We start from the raw sequence: 12,053 nt of genomic DNA, 5'->3' as shown, positions 1-12,053 counted from the left end.
TTTAATTCATAATTAGGAAAGCACTTTAACCTCTTTCTTTGCCTTTCAGTCCCTGAGCCCAGCAGGGGACTGAAGGAGGGGCTGGTCTTCGGCTCCAGAGCAGAGCCCTGCTCAGTGCACACGAGGCCCAGGCTTCTGTCCCAGCACTGAAAACCAGCCTGAGACCTGCAGGTTGCATCCGAGTCGCCCTTCTGTGGGGCTGCCCAGTTGTCACTCTCCTCCCTGTCCCGGCCGGCCACCACCAACCTGCACTGCGTCCCTTAGCCCGGGTCCTGCGCTTCCTCCCCAGCTACCTTTCTGTTCACACTCGGGGCAGGGCTGGGCCACACCATCCCTGTTCTCTGGCGTTTTTCTGTCTATTCTTGTTGGAACTCAAAGGAACTTTACAGTTTGTTTAGCTCAAGAAAAAAAGGGCGATAGTATTTTTGTTTTGTTTTTGCAGTACTAGGGATTGAACCCAGTATCTTTGACCTGAGCTGTATCTCCAACTCCCATTTTTAAAGTTTTAAATTTTGAGACAGAATCTTGGTAAATTGCTCAGGCTAAACTTGACCTTTTGGTCCTTCTGCTTCAGCCTCCCAGAATGCTGGGTTACAGGTATGTGCCACTGTGCCAAGCTTATAAATTAACTTAGAGAAATCTATGTATTAGGTATTACGAGGTCAGGAATCCCCCACAGGATTTCGTGTCTTTGTTTACTCAAGTCTGTCCCCTGTAGGTGCAGGACATTCTGCCACAGTTGTGCGTAGGGTTGCTGGTGCTCTGTAACAGTTTTCTGTGGGGCTTTATAGCCCACACTGCCCTCCAGCCATTACTGTCGGGGCAGTTGTCTGCTGGTTGGATTCACACCTGCCTCCCACCACTGCCTTTCCCAGGTCTCTGGTTTGTGGTCCAGCCACTGATACTTTAGAGTCTTCTGTGCATGTTTCAGGTCAGCTGGAAGTAGTGCTGGCCTCCGATTTCCTTGCCAGTGCTTGACAGCCCGTGGCCTCCATAGGAGTAGACTAGTGACCCATTTTCTCCAAGCCCCAGTGCAGGATGAAGTCAGCAGGCGCCCAAGAACTAAGGCTCCAGAGCAGAGGGCAAGGCAGGCAGCTGCAGCTGAGGAAGTGCAGCTGCAGAGTGCACCCGCCACCTGGTCGGGCAGTCAGACACCGCAGGCCCTGGGGCGGAGCAGACCCAGGCGAGCCTGGCCCAGGTCTAGGGGAAGAGAGTGGCCCCTCAGAGGAGTCCGGGGGGGAGGGCATGGCTGGAGGTTTCCTGAAGGTTGACCCTTTCCAGGACGTCAACAGGAAGGCTTGGTGGAAGAAGAGCCCAGCTCGGGGTGCAGCAGGAGCAGCAGGCAGCAGCGGCGGAGCGGGCCATGCTGGAGGGAGGACACAGATGCCAGCGAGGGTCCTGCTTCTGCTCTTCCTTGGTGGCTTCCTGTAGCCCCTCCACGGCCCCTGGACCTCCCCTCTCAGGCAACCTCATGTCCCTCAGGGCCCAAGCACCATGGCCCCATCTCACTTGGGGCAGCAGGGGCCTTTGCACAGCTTCTCCCCTCGGCATCCCCTTCCCACCGCTCCCTGGGGAGCACCGGCCAACATGTCCTCCCAGCTGCTGTCTATGCTCACAGAGGGCTATGTGTATCCGTGGCACCTGCGTTTGCCTGTGAGGGGTGATGCTCACCCTGTCCTGCTTGGGGCCTGCACAAGTCCCAGAACAGCCTGGGGTGCATGAGGTGGGGTGGCAAACGCCTTCCTGGGGGGCACCCAGCCTTCCTTTGGGGCAGCCTCGCTGCTGCACGCAGAGCCACCTTTGTCATCATTAGCCCAGGTGGAGGACCGAAGTGGCTCCCACTTTGCTTTTAAAAATAAATCTCAAAGGGCAGATTCTGCAGAGCAGGCTGGAAGCAGGACCCCGCAGCCAAGGTCTGTTGGAAAGCCTCAGGACCTGGGTCTGGGGACAGTAGGGAAGGGTGTGGGGACACAGCTGCCCCCACCATTTGGCAGCATCCCATGCCTCCTAACATCTCGGCCCAGGCAGAGCCTGCCAGTGCCATCCCCACCACTTGGTTCTGCCGGCCCAAGCTGTGTGGAGCCCTCGCAAGGCCAGCAGGCTGTGCTTGCTCCTGCAGGAGGGCAGGGCGGGTCCTACAGAGAACTGAGTCCTTGACACATCCGCACAAGCTCGGCACCTCCGACGCTGAAGGAGTGTCCCCTTCCCTGTGACACTGCCATTAAGAGGACAGAGGCCGAAGCCCAAACCACAGAGCTCACTTAGCAGAAAGTGGGCAAGTGAAGAGTCCTAGCAGAGACGGCTCCCCGTGTGGGACAGCGTCCGTGCAGCGGCCTGTGATGCTGGTGTGTGCCTGTGCTGCGGGGTTCGGGTGACCAGCAGGTGGAGCCAGCTCCGCAGCCTGGCTGAGCCGGGCCTGGTGCCTGTGCAGGGCAGTGATGGACGTGTCCACGCTGGCTGCCGCAAGGGACTCTAAGAAGTTGGGTGCGTGGCCACCCTGGGCAGCTTGCACCCTGGAGGGATGGGCGTTCCATCCATGCACTGAGGCCCAGTCCCACTCTGTGCCCATCCCCCGCCCCGGCATCAGCCAGGCTTGGGAGAGCACTGGAGGGAGCAGGTCAGCAAGAAGGAGGGCAGGAGGGCAGGGCCCGGACTGACCACCCAAGGGAGGCTGCTGTGCAAGGCCTGCGAGGTCCCTCAGTCCGAGCCCTTTCAGGACAGCATGGGATAGAGTCGGGACAAGTCTTGAGCATAGGAGCACTGTAGGCAGCTACCACTGTGCCCTGCACAGATGCACGATCTGCCTCATGTCCCCAGCCCTGCCTGCCACTCGGCAGTTGTCCCGGGGCGGACCCTCCCCTGCAGCCAGCATGGGCAGAGACGGTTCCTCTGAGGCCCAGGCTCAGCAGGCCGACACCACTGCGGGAGCTGGGCTGGGCCGAGCTGAGGGGCCAGGCTCTCAAGGCCAGGGCTGCAGTCCCGGGCGGTGGGGACCAACCGTGTCCCGCATTCAGGGCCTGCCTAGGCCAGTCAAGAAAGGACAGCTGGACAGGGGTGGCCCGTGGCTCTTTTTGAAGCCTGAAGAGAATGTGCCTTTCCAGGACCACCCTGGAGCCCGGTGGGTTTCCTGAGACCCTGCTACCGAGGACAACTTAGAACGCTGGCAGCATGTGCTTGCCAACTCGGCCAGCAATGTGGACAGAGCTCGGGATGTCAGGGTGACAGGTATGCACTGCAGAGGTGGACTAAAGTATGAATACGTAAGAGGCTTGATTTCCCTCACATTAGCCCCCAGTCCCACTGCCCGTCACCCTCCCGCCGCCCTGGCGTGTCTTCTGAGGTTGCCTGGAGAGCTGGTTCTGAGTGCTTTCGGGGAGTCTGGGGGACTTGCTCCCCTAAAACACTGAGACCCCCCATGTTAGCCAGCAGCCAGGCCAGGGGAGGGCGACATCTACACCGTGCCACCGTGGCAGATCAGGACTCGAGAGTGGAAGGTGAAATCGTGGAGCTTGCCAGACCTAACCCGGAAGACAGCATTCCTCACCCCAGGGGAGGGAGGGCTTTCCTAACGAGACCCCCGGCACCAGCCACGAAGGGGTGCAGGACACACTGGTGTGAAGTGAGGAGCCGTGTCTGGCCTGTGGTCTGTCTCTGGGCCCAGGGCACATGCTTCCACTCTGCCCACCTGGTTAAAATCTTCCGGGCCAGCCGGTGCCTCGGGTCTAGGGGGGCAACTCAGCCCTCGCCTTTTCTCCCTGTCACTCTTACTCGATAGTGCAGCTCGGAGCCAGCCCCCCTGCCACTTCGGAACGCGTGCCCAGCCTCAAGTGTGCACGTCATGACAGGAACCACACACTGCTGCCCCACACGGTGGGTGAGATGCAGCTTCCTGCTTCCCCCGCTCCCTGGCATCGTGAAGTCTCAGCACTGAGTCCCTAGGCCTGGGTCTGAGTGTGTCTCCTGTGTGCAGTCAGTCTAAGTTCACGTTTTCAGTTTGGAAGGGACGTTGTTAGTTTTTGAGTAGTGCCTCTCCTGCTCTCTTTTCTTTCCTTCTGGAGCCCATTAGGAGAATATTGAAACTTTGGATCTGACGTCAATGTCTCAAATCTAAAAAATAAATGCACAAACACACCTCTTCTTACACCTGTGACCTTTTATCCCATTTTGTTTATTGAGCTTTGGCAGGGTGCTGGCCACCTTGAGGGGCTGGCCATTTGGGAGTAGATGTGGGCTTTCTTTTCTCTCTCCCCCCTCCCCCCATTGAATCCAGTATTGAGCACTGAGCCACATCTGCAGCCCTTTTCATTTTTATATTTTGAGATGGTCTCACCAGGTTGCCCAGGCTGGTCTTTGCTGGGGACTGCAGTATTGACGATGCCCAGAATGTGCTGTAAGCGGTGCAGGCTGTAAAGAGTTAAGTCCCTCCACTGGCTTTCTTTAGGAAGCAGTCTGACTGAAGCTACAGGACTCTCGGAAGCACCTCATGGGCACTGCGGTAGCTCGCAGGTTAGATGACCTCCCTGCTAACAGCTAATTTTGTCTTTGAGCTTTTCTTCAGCCTTTCATCACACACTGAGCAGGAGACTAGAGCCTGCTGCAGAGGTTTCTAGCAGGTCTTGAACTTTGAACGCTCCTGCCTCAGCTTCCCCAGTAGTGAGCCACCGCACTGGCTTGAATGTGCACTTTCGGTAAGGAAGGGCTTTACAGAAGCCTCTCGGCGTAGCGCTTCCCAAATGCCGCCATGTCAGGCGTCCGTCTTAGCAACTCACCGGCCATCTTAAAATGTCTTTCTGGGGCTATCTTGGTTTCTGTCTATGGGGCAGAGAGGTGCACATTCCCTCTGGGACCCCCGGGGTCTAAGCTGCACTGCTGGTTTGTCCCGCCTGGGGCCGATAGTCAGCCTTGCAGTTCAGAAGGTGAGGCCACACCCGACCGACTGCCCGACTGGCCTTGCCTCCTGCACCAAGTCACTGCCAGGCTCAAGTCAGCACTGAGCAGCCGGGCCCCAGAGCCATCGGCAGGGCAGGGGCAGGACTAACGCAGAGCCGCCCGACGCGTCCCCAGGCAGGACAGTGGGCAGGGGCCCGCTGCTCACCCCACCAGAGGCTTCCTTGGTGGAGGCCAGGCAGTCTGCGCCTCCTCAGGCTGTGGCCCTGGCTGTGCCCCAGAGGGCACTTCTCACCCTTTCTTGGAGGCCGAGCCCAGAGCCAGGTTCCCTGTCCTCCCTCACTGCGCGTGAGTCTGCCGGACACATTTCCTGTCCACCTCCCTCACACAGCAGCCCCAGCCCAAGCCCCACACACCCCAGGCCCCTGCTGCGTTCCATGGAGGGACAGGAGACAAAGGCACAGCCGGCGGCTGAGGCAGGAAGGCCAGGTGTGCAGGAGGAGGATTCGAGATGGGCAGCATGGACAGGCACGGGCTGCACCCTCCCACCCCCAGGGAGCCCCGTTGGTGTCTGGGCCCCTTTCCCTGAAGCTCATCTTCGTCCACACCCTACTTTCCTATGCTGCCCTGTGTCTGAGTGGTGGCTGGGCTGGGCCCCTGCCTGAGCCACTGTGGCTGTGCACCCACACCCCGAGGCTGATCCCCAGGGGTGCCCATGGCTGGAGAGGACCGCACGGCCCCCCACTCTGCCACGTCCCTCCCAGTGGCTCTGTGGCCCCTGACCCTGCAGGGTCCTGCTCCACCTCGGCTGCTGGAACAAGGTGGTAGGAAAAGGCACAGCGCGGACGCACAGTGTCAGCGTTTATTGCCGCAGGGCTGGCCCGCCCCTCCCACCCGCCCTGCAGCATGGTGACCTCAGGCCCAGGTGCCCTCCCGCAGGCAGGCTGTGGGGCCGGACACAGGCCAGCGGCCACCTTGCCTGACACAGCTCCGGCCCGGGTCTTGCAGACAGGCCTCCGTGCCCCCAGCTGCTCAGCTCCAGGGCTGCTTGGTGCCAGCAGGAAGCGTGAGGCCTGAGGGTCTCTGAGGGCAGGACCCCCACCCAGCACCCTCCTGCAGCACAGCCTCGCTGGTCCAGTGCCCCCCCAGGTGCTGCAGGGGATGGGGAGGCAGCGGCGAGGGAGCCTCACGTGTCTTCGTGGGCCCCAGAAGAGGCCCCAGGTCCCGGTGGTCAGTGGAGCCTGCTCTGGCTCTGAGGGCTGCAGGGCCCTAGACGGAGGCGCCCCTGGGGCTCATGGGCCAGGGCCTGCAGGCTGTGGTGCAGCTGCATGCGTCCACCTGGGTATAGGTGTGCCAGATGGCCGTGCCGTCCGGACACTGCAAGGTCACGGCCTGCTGGTGGGTGCTGCTCTCCTGGCAGCAGCTGCACTGGTGCTGCACAGTCTGGGCCTCCATGGAGTACCTGGGAGGTGTGGCCGGTCAGGCAGCCCCCTTGCCACCATGCCCGGTTGGCTCCCCTCCCTCATGCTCAGGCCTCCTCGACCCAGCTCCGCCTCTGTGGCTCCCTTCCCGAGCCCGCTCCTGCTCTGCTGACCCCAGCCAGCCCCACCTCTGGACACCTCCCCTAGGCTTCCAGCCACTGGACTCCCCCTCTAGCCACTCCCGCTCACCGTGGACACAGCTGGTTCGCTGGACACAGGTCCAGAGCCCAGGTGCCTAGAGACCCTGTGGGCACTCCGCTGGCGGGGGCCAGCCAGGCTCTGTGCAGAAGCACTCTTTCCCATGCCAGGCCTCCCGGGGCCGGGAAGGTCAGGCCCCCACTCACTTGGACACTCCAGGGCAGGAGCCTTCGCAAAAGGTGACAGTGACCACAGCCTCGCAGCCCTGGTGCCGCAGGACAGTCACGTTGGCGTGGACCTGACATGCATCTGGGAAGATGACAGGCAGCTGCTGAGCCCATGGACCCTTGCTGAGGCCCAGCTGGGTGCAGCCCACGCTCCAGGCAGAAACTGCCTTCCCATAACCTGGGGCTCAGGTGGGCTCTGGGCGCCAGGATCCCACTGCTGCCCGGGGAGAAAAATGGGCAGCTTCCAGCAGGAGCCCTAGGCTGGGACTGGACAGACTGAGTGGGAAAGAGCCTCAATTTACCCTCTTCTGTCTCACAGGTGTAGCAGCAGCCAGTTCTCCTGAGGATGCCCTGCAGGGCCAAGGACAGGGGGTGGAGCTAGAGGCAGAGCCGGAGCCCAGGGTGGGGATCAGGGCAGGGGCTGGGGGTCGGTGGGTGTGGCAGGGAACAGAGGGGCCTTGCGGGGGCCTCCCGGCACACACCCTGCAGAGGGACACGTCCTGGCAAGACACGGGCTGTGGCGTCAGCACAGGCACCCCGCTCTGGGCCTCGCAGAGGTACTTGGTGCAGTTGTTCACATGGTTGTCGACCCAGGTCTCGTTGGGCTGAAATGCGTGGCAGAGGGCGGAGCCCCCATGGCGTCAGATCAGGGCCAGCCCTGGGGTCTCCTGGGGAGGGCCTGCCCAAGTGCAGCACTCACCTGCACTATCTGGCCCTCTGGAGTGAAGCAGGCAGCCTGCACGCAGTTCCCACAGCACTGCCCAGACACCCTGGAGTGCACGAAGCCCTGTGGGCACAGGAGGTGGTCAGGTCTCCCTCAGCCCAGCCTGTCGTCCTGTCTGTACCCCAGGGCCCAGCATCACTTCCTCTCCCCAAAGTTCCACTCGGCCTCACCCCACCTCCAGCACCTCCTCTGTCCACTGCTGCCTCCCGGAACCTGACTCAGGCTCCCTGGCAGGGCAGGGGCTGCTCCACACCCTCCCTGTAGGGGCCAAGCCTCTGTGTGCACCTGGGGGCAGGGGCTGCAGGTGCGCTCTTCACACTGCACGACCGGCTCCTGGCTGGGCCCGGAGAGGCAGGTGCACGTGTGGCAGGGAGAGAGCGCTGGGAAGGTTGCACCAACCTACAGGGACACCGGGTGGCATGAGGGCAGTGAGCACAGGCAGGTGGGGACACTTCTGCCGAGAGTCCCCAGGGCTGGCTGCTCCCAGGCACGGTGCCAGCTCTGCAGGGCTCTCAGAAGAAGGCGCTGCCTGTATCCCGGCCCAGAGCCCGCAGACCTGAGCAGGGACCTGGACCGGGCCGCCCACCCACTGCCTGCCCAGCCGCCCTGCCTGGTGGAGCCCTTACCCCATAGATGGTGCCGTTGTACTCGCAGAGTCTGGGCTCTGGAAGAAAGGGGCCGAGTGTGGCTGGCAGAGCCCTCCCAGCCTGAGCCCCACCCGGCCGGCTCCGCCCCGCCCCGCCCCGCGCCTCCCCGCCCCGCCCCGCCCCGCCCCGCCCCGCGCCGCCCCGCCGGGCTCACGGCATCGGAAGGTGGGGCAGCAGTGGCCTTCCTCCGGGATCAGCTCCTGGCCCGGGGGACATGTGGGTGGGGCCTGGAGGCAGGTGCTCACGTTGCAGACTGCAGAGATGTGGGGCCTGTCAGGGCGCTGCGGCCCACCTGGGACCCCGGCGATGCCCCTTGGGGGCTGGTGCACTGCATCTGTCACCCCACCTCCAAAGTCCCCGGCTGTCCCAGAGGTCACAACCTCACTTGCAGGTGGAAGCCAGAAGCTCCATGACCACCCCGTGCTCCTGCAGGGCAGGGCTGCCCCGCCCCCCCGCCGTCAGGTGCTCACCACACAGCGTCTCGGGGCAGCAGGGGCTGTGAGCCTGCGGCCTGGTCACTAACACAAAGCCGTGCTGCTCGCATGGTGGGGCAGGGCCCTGGGCCTTGCACTGCACGGGCGAGCACTGCACGGACACCGAGGCCATGTCGCACACACAGGCCTGGCAGTCACTGACCCACCGCTGGCCGGGCTGGAACAGACCAAGGCAGAGCCGAGGACCCCAGCATGAGGAGGGCAGGAAGGACACCCCATCCCTTGGGGTGCACCCTCTCCACTTCCCCCTCAGCCCAAGCAGGGTGGGCAGTGCCACTCACAAACTTGGGGAGTCCATCTGGCCCCACACAAGCTGGAAGGGAAGGAGAGGAACAGTCACAGGGTGCCGGGCACCAGGCTGGGGGTGGGGTCACAGGGACAGAACCCCCAACCCCGGAGAGCCTGTGGGGTATGAGCTGGTGAGGCCGGGCTGGGATTGGACATGGAGGATTCAGCTCTCTGGGGCCCTCGCGGTGGCAAAATGGAGCAGGGGCTAGGGGCAGGGTCAGCGACGGAGTCACAGGAGGACGCATCTCCCCATGCACCTCAAGAGGCCCTTGGGACTCAGCAGGGCTCCAGGCCTCACTGTCCCCACCCTGCCCTGCCCAGAACAGGGCCCCAACTGTGCTTCCAGTGCTTACGGCATTCTGGCACGCAGATGTCCATGTGTGAGCTGAAGAGGAGCTGGTCCCCAGGGCAGAAGCAGCCCTCGGCCAGGGCCAGCCCATTATCCAGGGGGCTCTGGTTCCTGCACAGCCGGGAGAGTGGGCCTCAGAACCAGAACGGGCCACTTGAGGATGGCCAGGGGCCAGGGGCCAGGGCTGGGGGCCAATGGGTGTCCTCCGAGGGCTCGGCCATGACTGGCCCGGGGGCCGGCAGCCCCAGGACTGGGGGCACATGCAGCCCCATCCCCTGTGGGCCTAGCTCCTCCTGAGAGGTGCTCCAGTCCCGCTTACCTGGAGTCACAGGAGACTGAATGCATGGGGCCGCAGGGCTTGTACACCTTGGAGGCTGGGCAGGAAAGCTCTGTGTGCAGAGATGGGTGTCAGGGAGGCACCCAGCGGGCCCAGGAGGCTGCGCCCCAGGACTGCCCTGCTCACCACACAGCCCGCTGGTGGCGTTGCGCCAGTCTATGCACACTCCCCGGGCTCGGCAGAGCGCCGCATAGGCTGCCAGGCTCTGGCAAGGCACCTCCCGGTCACCCGCCTGGCAGTGGTCGCTGATGCAGCTGCTGAAGAAGGAGTCTGGCGGGACCAAAGCGTGGCACTCGGCGAAGACCCTGAGGGGAGTCAGGGCGGGACTACAGCGCCCAGCAGCAGCCTGGCTGGCAGGGGGGCCCCAGCCCACCCCGACCCCGGGGTGGAGGACTCACGAGCTCAGTAGCAGCTTGCAGAGGGGCCCCGGGGCGCACGGGGTGGAGGTGGTGGCCGTGGAAATGCTGGGCACCGGGGGCAGGGGGCTGGCGCTGGGGGGTGGGCTGGTTGGTGGCCTGCAGCCCCCTCCACTGCTGCCAGGCACCAGCCAGGTCGGAGCCATGTCCTTGCAGGTGGGGGCCATGGTGCCGTCTGGCCGCCGGCAGTCATCACTCTGGCTGTTGGTGCAGGTGCCTGGGAGCGGGAGGGTCGCTGTGGAGTCTGAGGGGCCTCCGGTCCCTGCACCCTGCGCAGTGCACAGGCCCTGCTGGGGGTGCCGGAGGGCAGGGGCACTCACCGCACTGGCCCTCTGTGTTGTGGCTGAAGTGGCTGTAGGACAGCCGGACCTGGAAGACCCTCCCGCTAAAGGAGATGCTCACGCCGATGGCCGGGATGTCGATGTGCATGTTGGTGGCCGCGGTCACGGACACGCTCACCCCATCCTTGCTGAGGGGCCCGCTCACTCGCACTCCATTGAACAGGACCTGGGACCAGGGCACCCATGACCAGGGCCAGACAGGGGCAGCGGGGCTGCTGTGGGGCTGTGCCTCAGGGCACCCTGCTCGGAGTTTCCCTCGGGGCCTTCGTTGCTCAGGCCTCTGGCTGCACCCACCCCCGGCCCATGCGAGCTCACCAGGCTCTGCTCCACACCCCCCACATCGGCAGTGGTGAGGATGATGTCCATGGACAGGTACAGCACTTGGAGGGCGCGGGGGCAGCTGGCGCCAGGGCCAGTGGCGCAGTAGTGGCTGTGCAAGAGGATGCTCAGGTTCCCGTGGCGCGGGTGGATCTCCTTCACGAGGATGTAGGTGCAGTTGCCCGGGAAGGAGTAGGTCGTGCCGTCGAACGTGGAGTAGTGCGAATGCCCCCACCCGCTGCAGGAGCCTGGGGACAACACAGGCTGGAGGCCGCTCCCCAGCCCCCCAGCACCCCACGCCGCCACGGCCACCTCAGGGGAACCACACAGACCCCCACGCTTCAGTCGCCTCCTCTGTGAAATGGGTGTCATGGCCTAACTGCTGCCCCCAAATCTGCGTCTACCTTGGACCTGGGTACGTGACCCTGGGAAAGGAAGGCGTCTTTGCAGATGAAGGGGAGGGACGGTCCCAAATGGCCAGGCGACCCTTGCCCAGTGAGAGACAGGCCTGAGAGATGAGGGTCGGAAACAGGGAGGAGGCCACAGGAGACAGGCAGGGTGGAGAGGCGTGGCCTGCCAGCCTGGGTTCCTGACGCTGAGCCCTGGGCCTAGCCGGTCAAGAGGCCGAGGTGGAGGAACCCAGCCCACTCCCCGCACCCCAGCCTCGCCCCCTGGCAGCACAATGAGCCCTGTGCTCACACTCGCACTCGTAGTGGGAATGGCAGGGCTGGTGCTCGTGCCACACTCTGATGGGCAGGTGCTTGTTCACACAGCTCACGTTGGCCACGGGCTCTGGTGGCAGCAGGACCACGTGGTTGTCACCCTCGCACCTGGCCACTGTGCAGTTGTCCAGCGTCCAGGATTCATTCACCTGAGTGGGGAACAGGTGCGTACTCACCTGGGTGCTGGTGGGGCCCAGCCTGGCACTCAGCCCACCCAGCCTGCAGCCCGAAGTGTCCACACCGGGGCCACAGGCCATGCCCCTGACCCTGTGTGCCTGACCTGCCTTCAGTCACAGGGGAGGGTCGCCCAGCCAGGGCAGCAGGGCATTGGCAGTCTGGCCAGACCCCTGGCAGAGGGCGGTGGAGGGACAGCCGGGCCCACCTGTCGGGGAGGGACAGCGTTGTCACAGCCAGGGAGTGGGGAGGGGGACGCCACAGAGGTGGAGGGCATCGGAGGCTGGGACGTGGGGCAGGTGCCCTGGAAGCGGTCGATGTCACAGTGTTGGTTGCAGATGGCGGAGAAGTGGCATCCAGCTCTGTCAGTCTTATTATAGATGACGTCCCCTGTGAAGGAGAAGCCGTCGGAGGCCGGCCACAGCCCAGGGGACAGGCGGGCCAGGGGCAGGGCCGGCAGGCGAGGCCAGCAGGGGACAGGGACGTGGTGGGGCCGTGAGGCTCATCTGC

At 63.7% G+C, this 12,053-nt stretch overlaps 1 protein-coding gene across 1 annotated transcript in view; it reads right to left on the bottom strand.

The window, feature by feature from the left end:
- Positions 1 to 5,844: 5,844 nt before the first annotated feature.
- Positions 5,845 to 12,053, bottom strand: part of Muc5b (mucin 5B, oligomeric mucus/gel-forming) — a 31,646-nt gene continuing 25,437 nt past the window's right edge. Inside the window, 18 exon segments of the mRNA XM_087212022.1 lie at positions 5,845 to 6,349; positions 6,713 to 6,815; positions 7,036 to 7,084; positions 7,216 to 7,338; positions 7,434 to 7,520; positions 7,743 to 7,856; positions 8,084 to 8,121; positions 8,259 to 8,357; positions 8,575 to 8,755; positions 8,880 to 8,911; positions 9,240 to 9,346; positions 9,555 to 9,624; positions 9,699 to 9,877; positions 9,971 to 10,205; positions 10,309 to 10,495; positions 10,645 to 10,895; positions 11,347 to 11,518; positions 11,752 to 11,933. Coding sequence (XP_087068148.1) covers positions 6,157 to 6,349; positions 6,713 to 6,815; positions 7,036 to 7,084; positions 7,216 to 7,338; positions 7,434 to 7,520; positions 7,743 to 7,856; positions 8,084 to 8,121; positions 8,259 to 8,357; positions 8,575 to 8,755; positions 8,880 to 8,911; positions 9,240 to 9,346; positions 9,555 to 9,624; positions 9,699 to 9,877; positions 9,971 to 10,205; positions 10,309 to 10,495; positions 10,645 to 10,895; positions 11,347 to 11,518; positions 11,752 to 11,933 — 2,402 coding nt within the window. The 3' untranslated portion in view covers positions 5,845 to 6,156.

Source organism: Heterocephalus glaber, unplaced genomic scaffold (assembly GCF_053883595.1).
Source record: "Heterocephalus glaber isolate CG9 unplaced genomic scaffold, H.glaber_assembly_v1.0 deba00001428, whole genome shotgun sequence".
NCBI classification, from domain to species: domain Eukaryota; kingdom Metazoa; phylum Chordata; class Mammalia; order Rodentia; family Bathyergidae; genus Heterocephalus; species Heterocephalus glaber.
The sequence above is the reverse complement of the archived record's forward strand: the minus strand, read 5'-3'. Positions and strand labels throughout refer to the sequence as shown.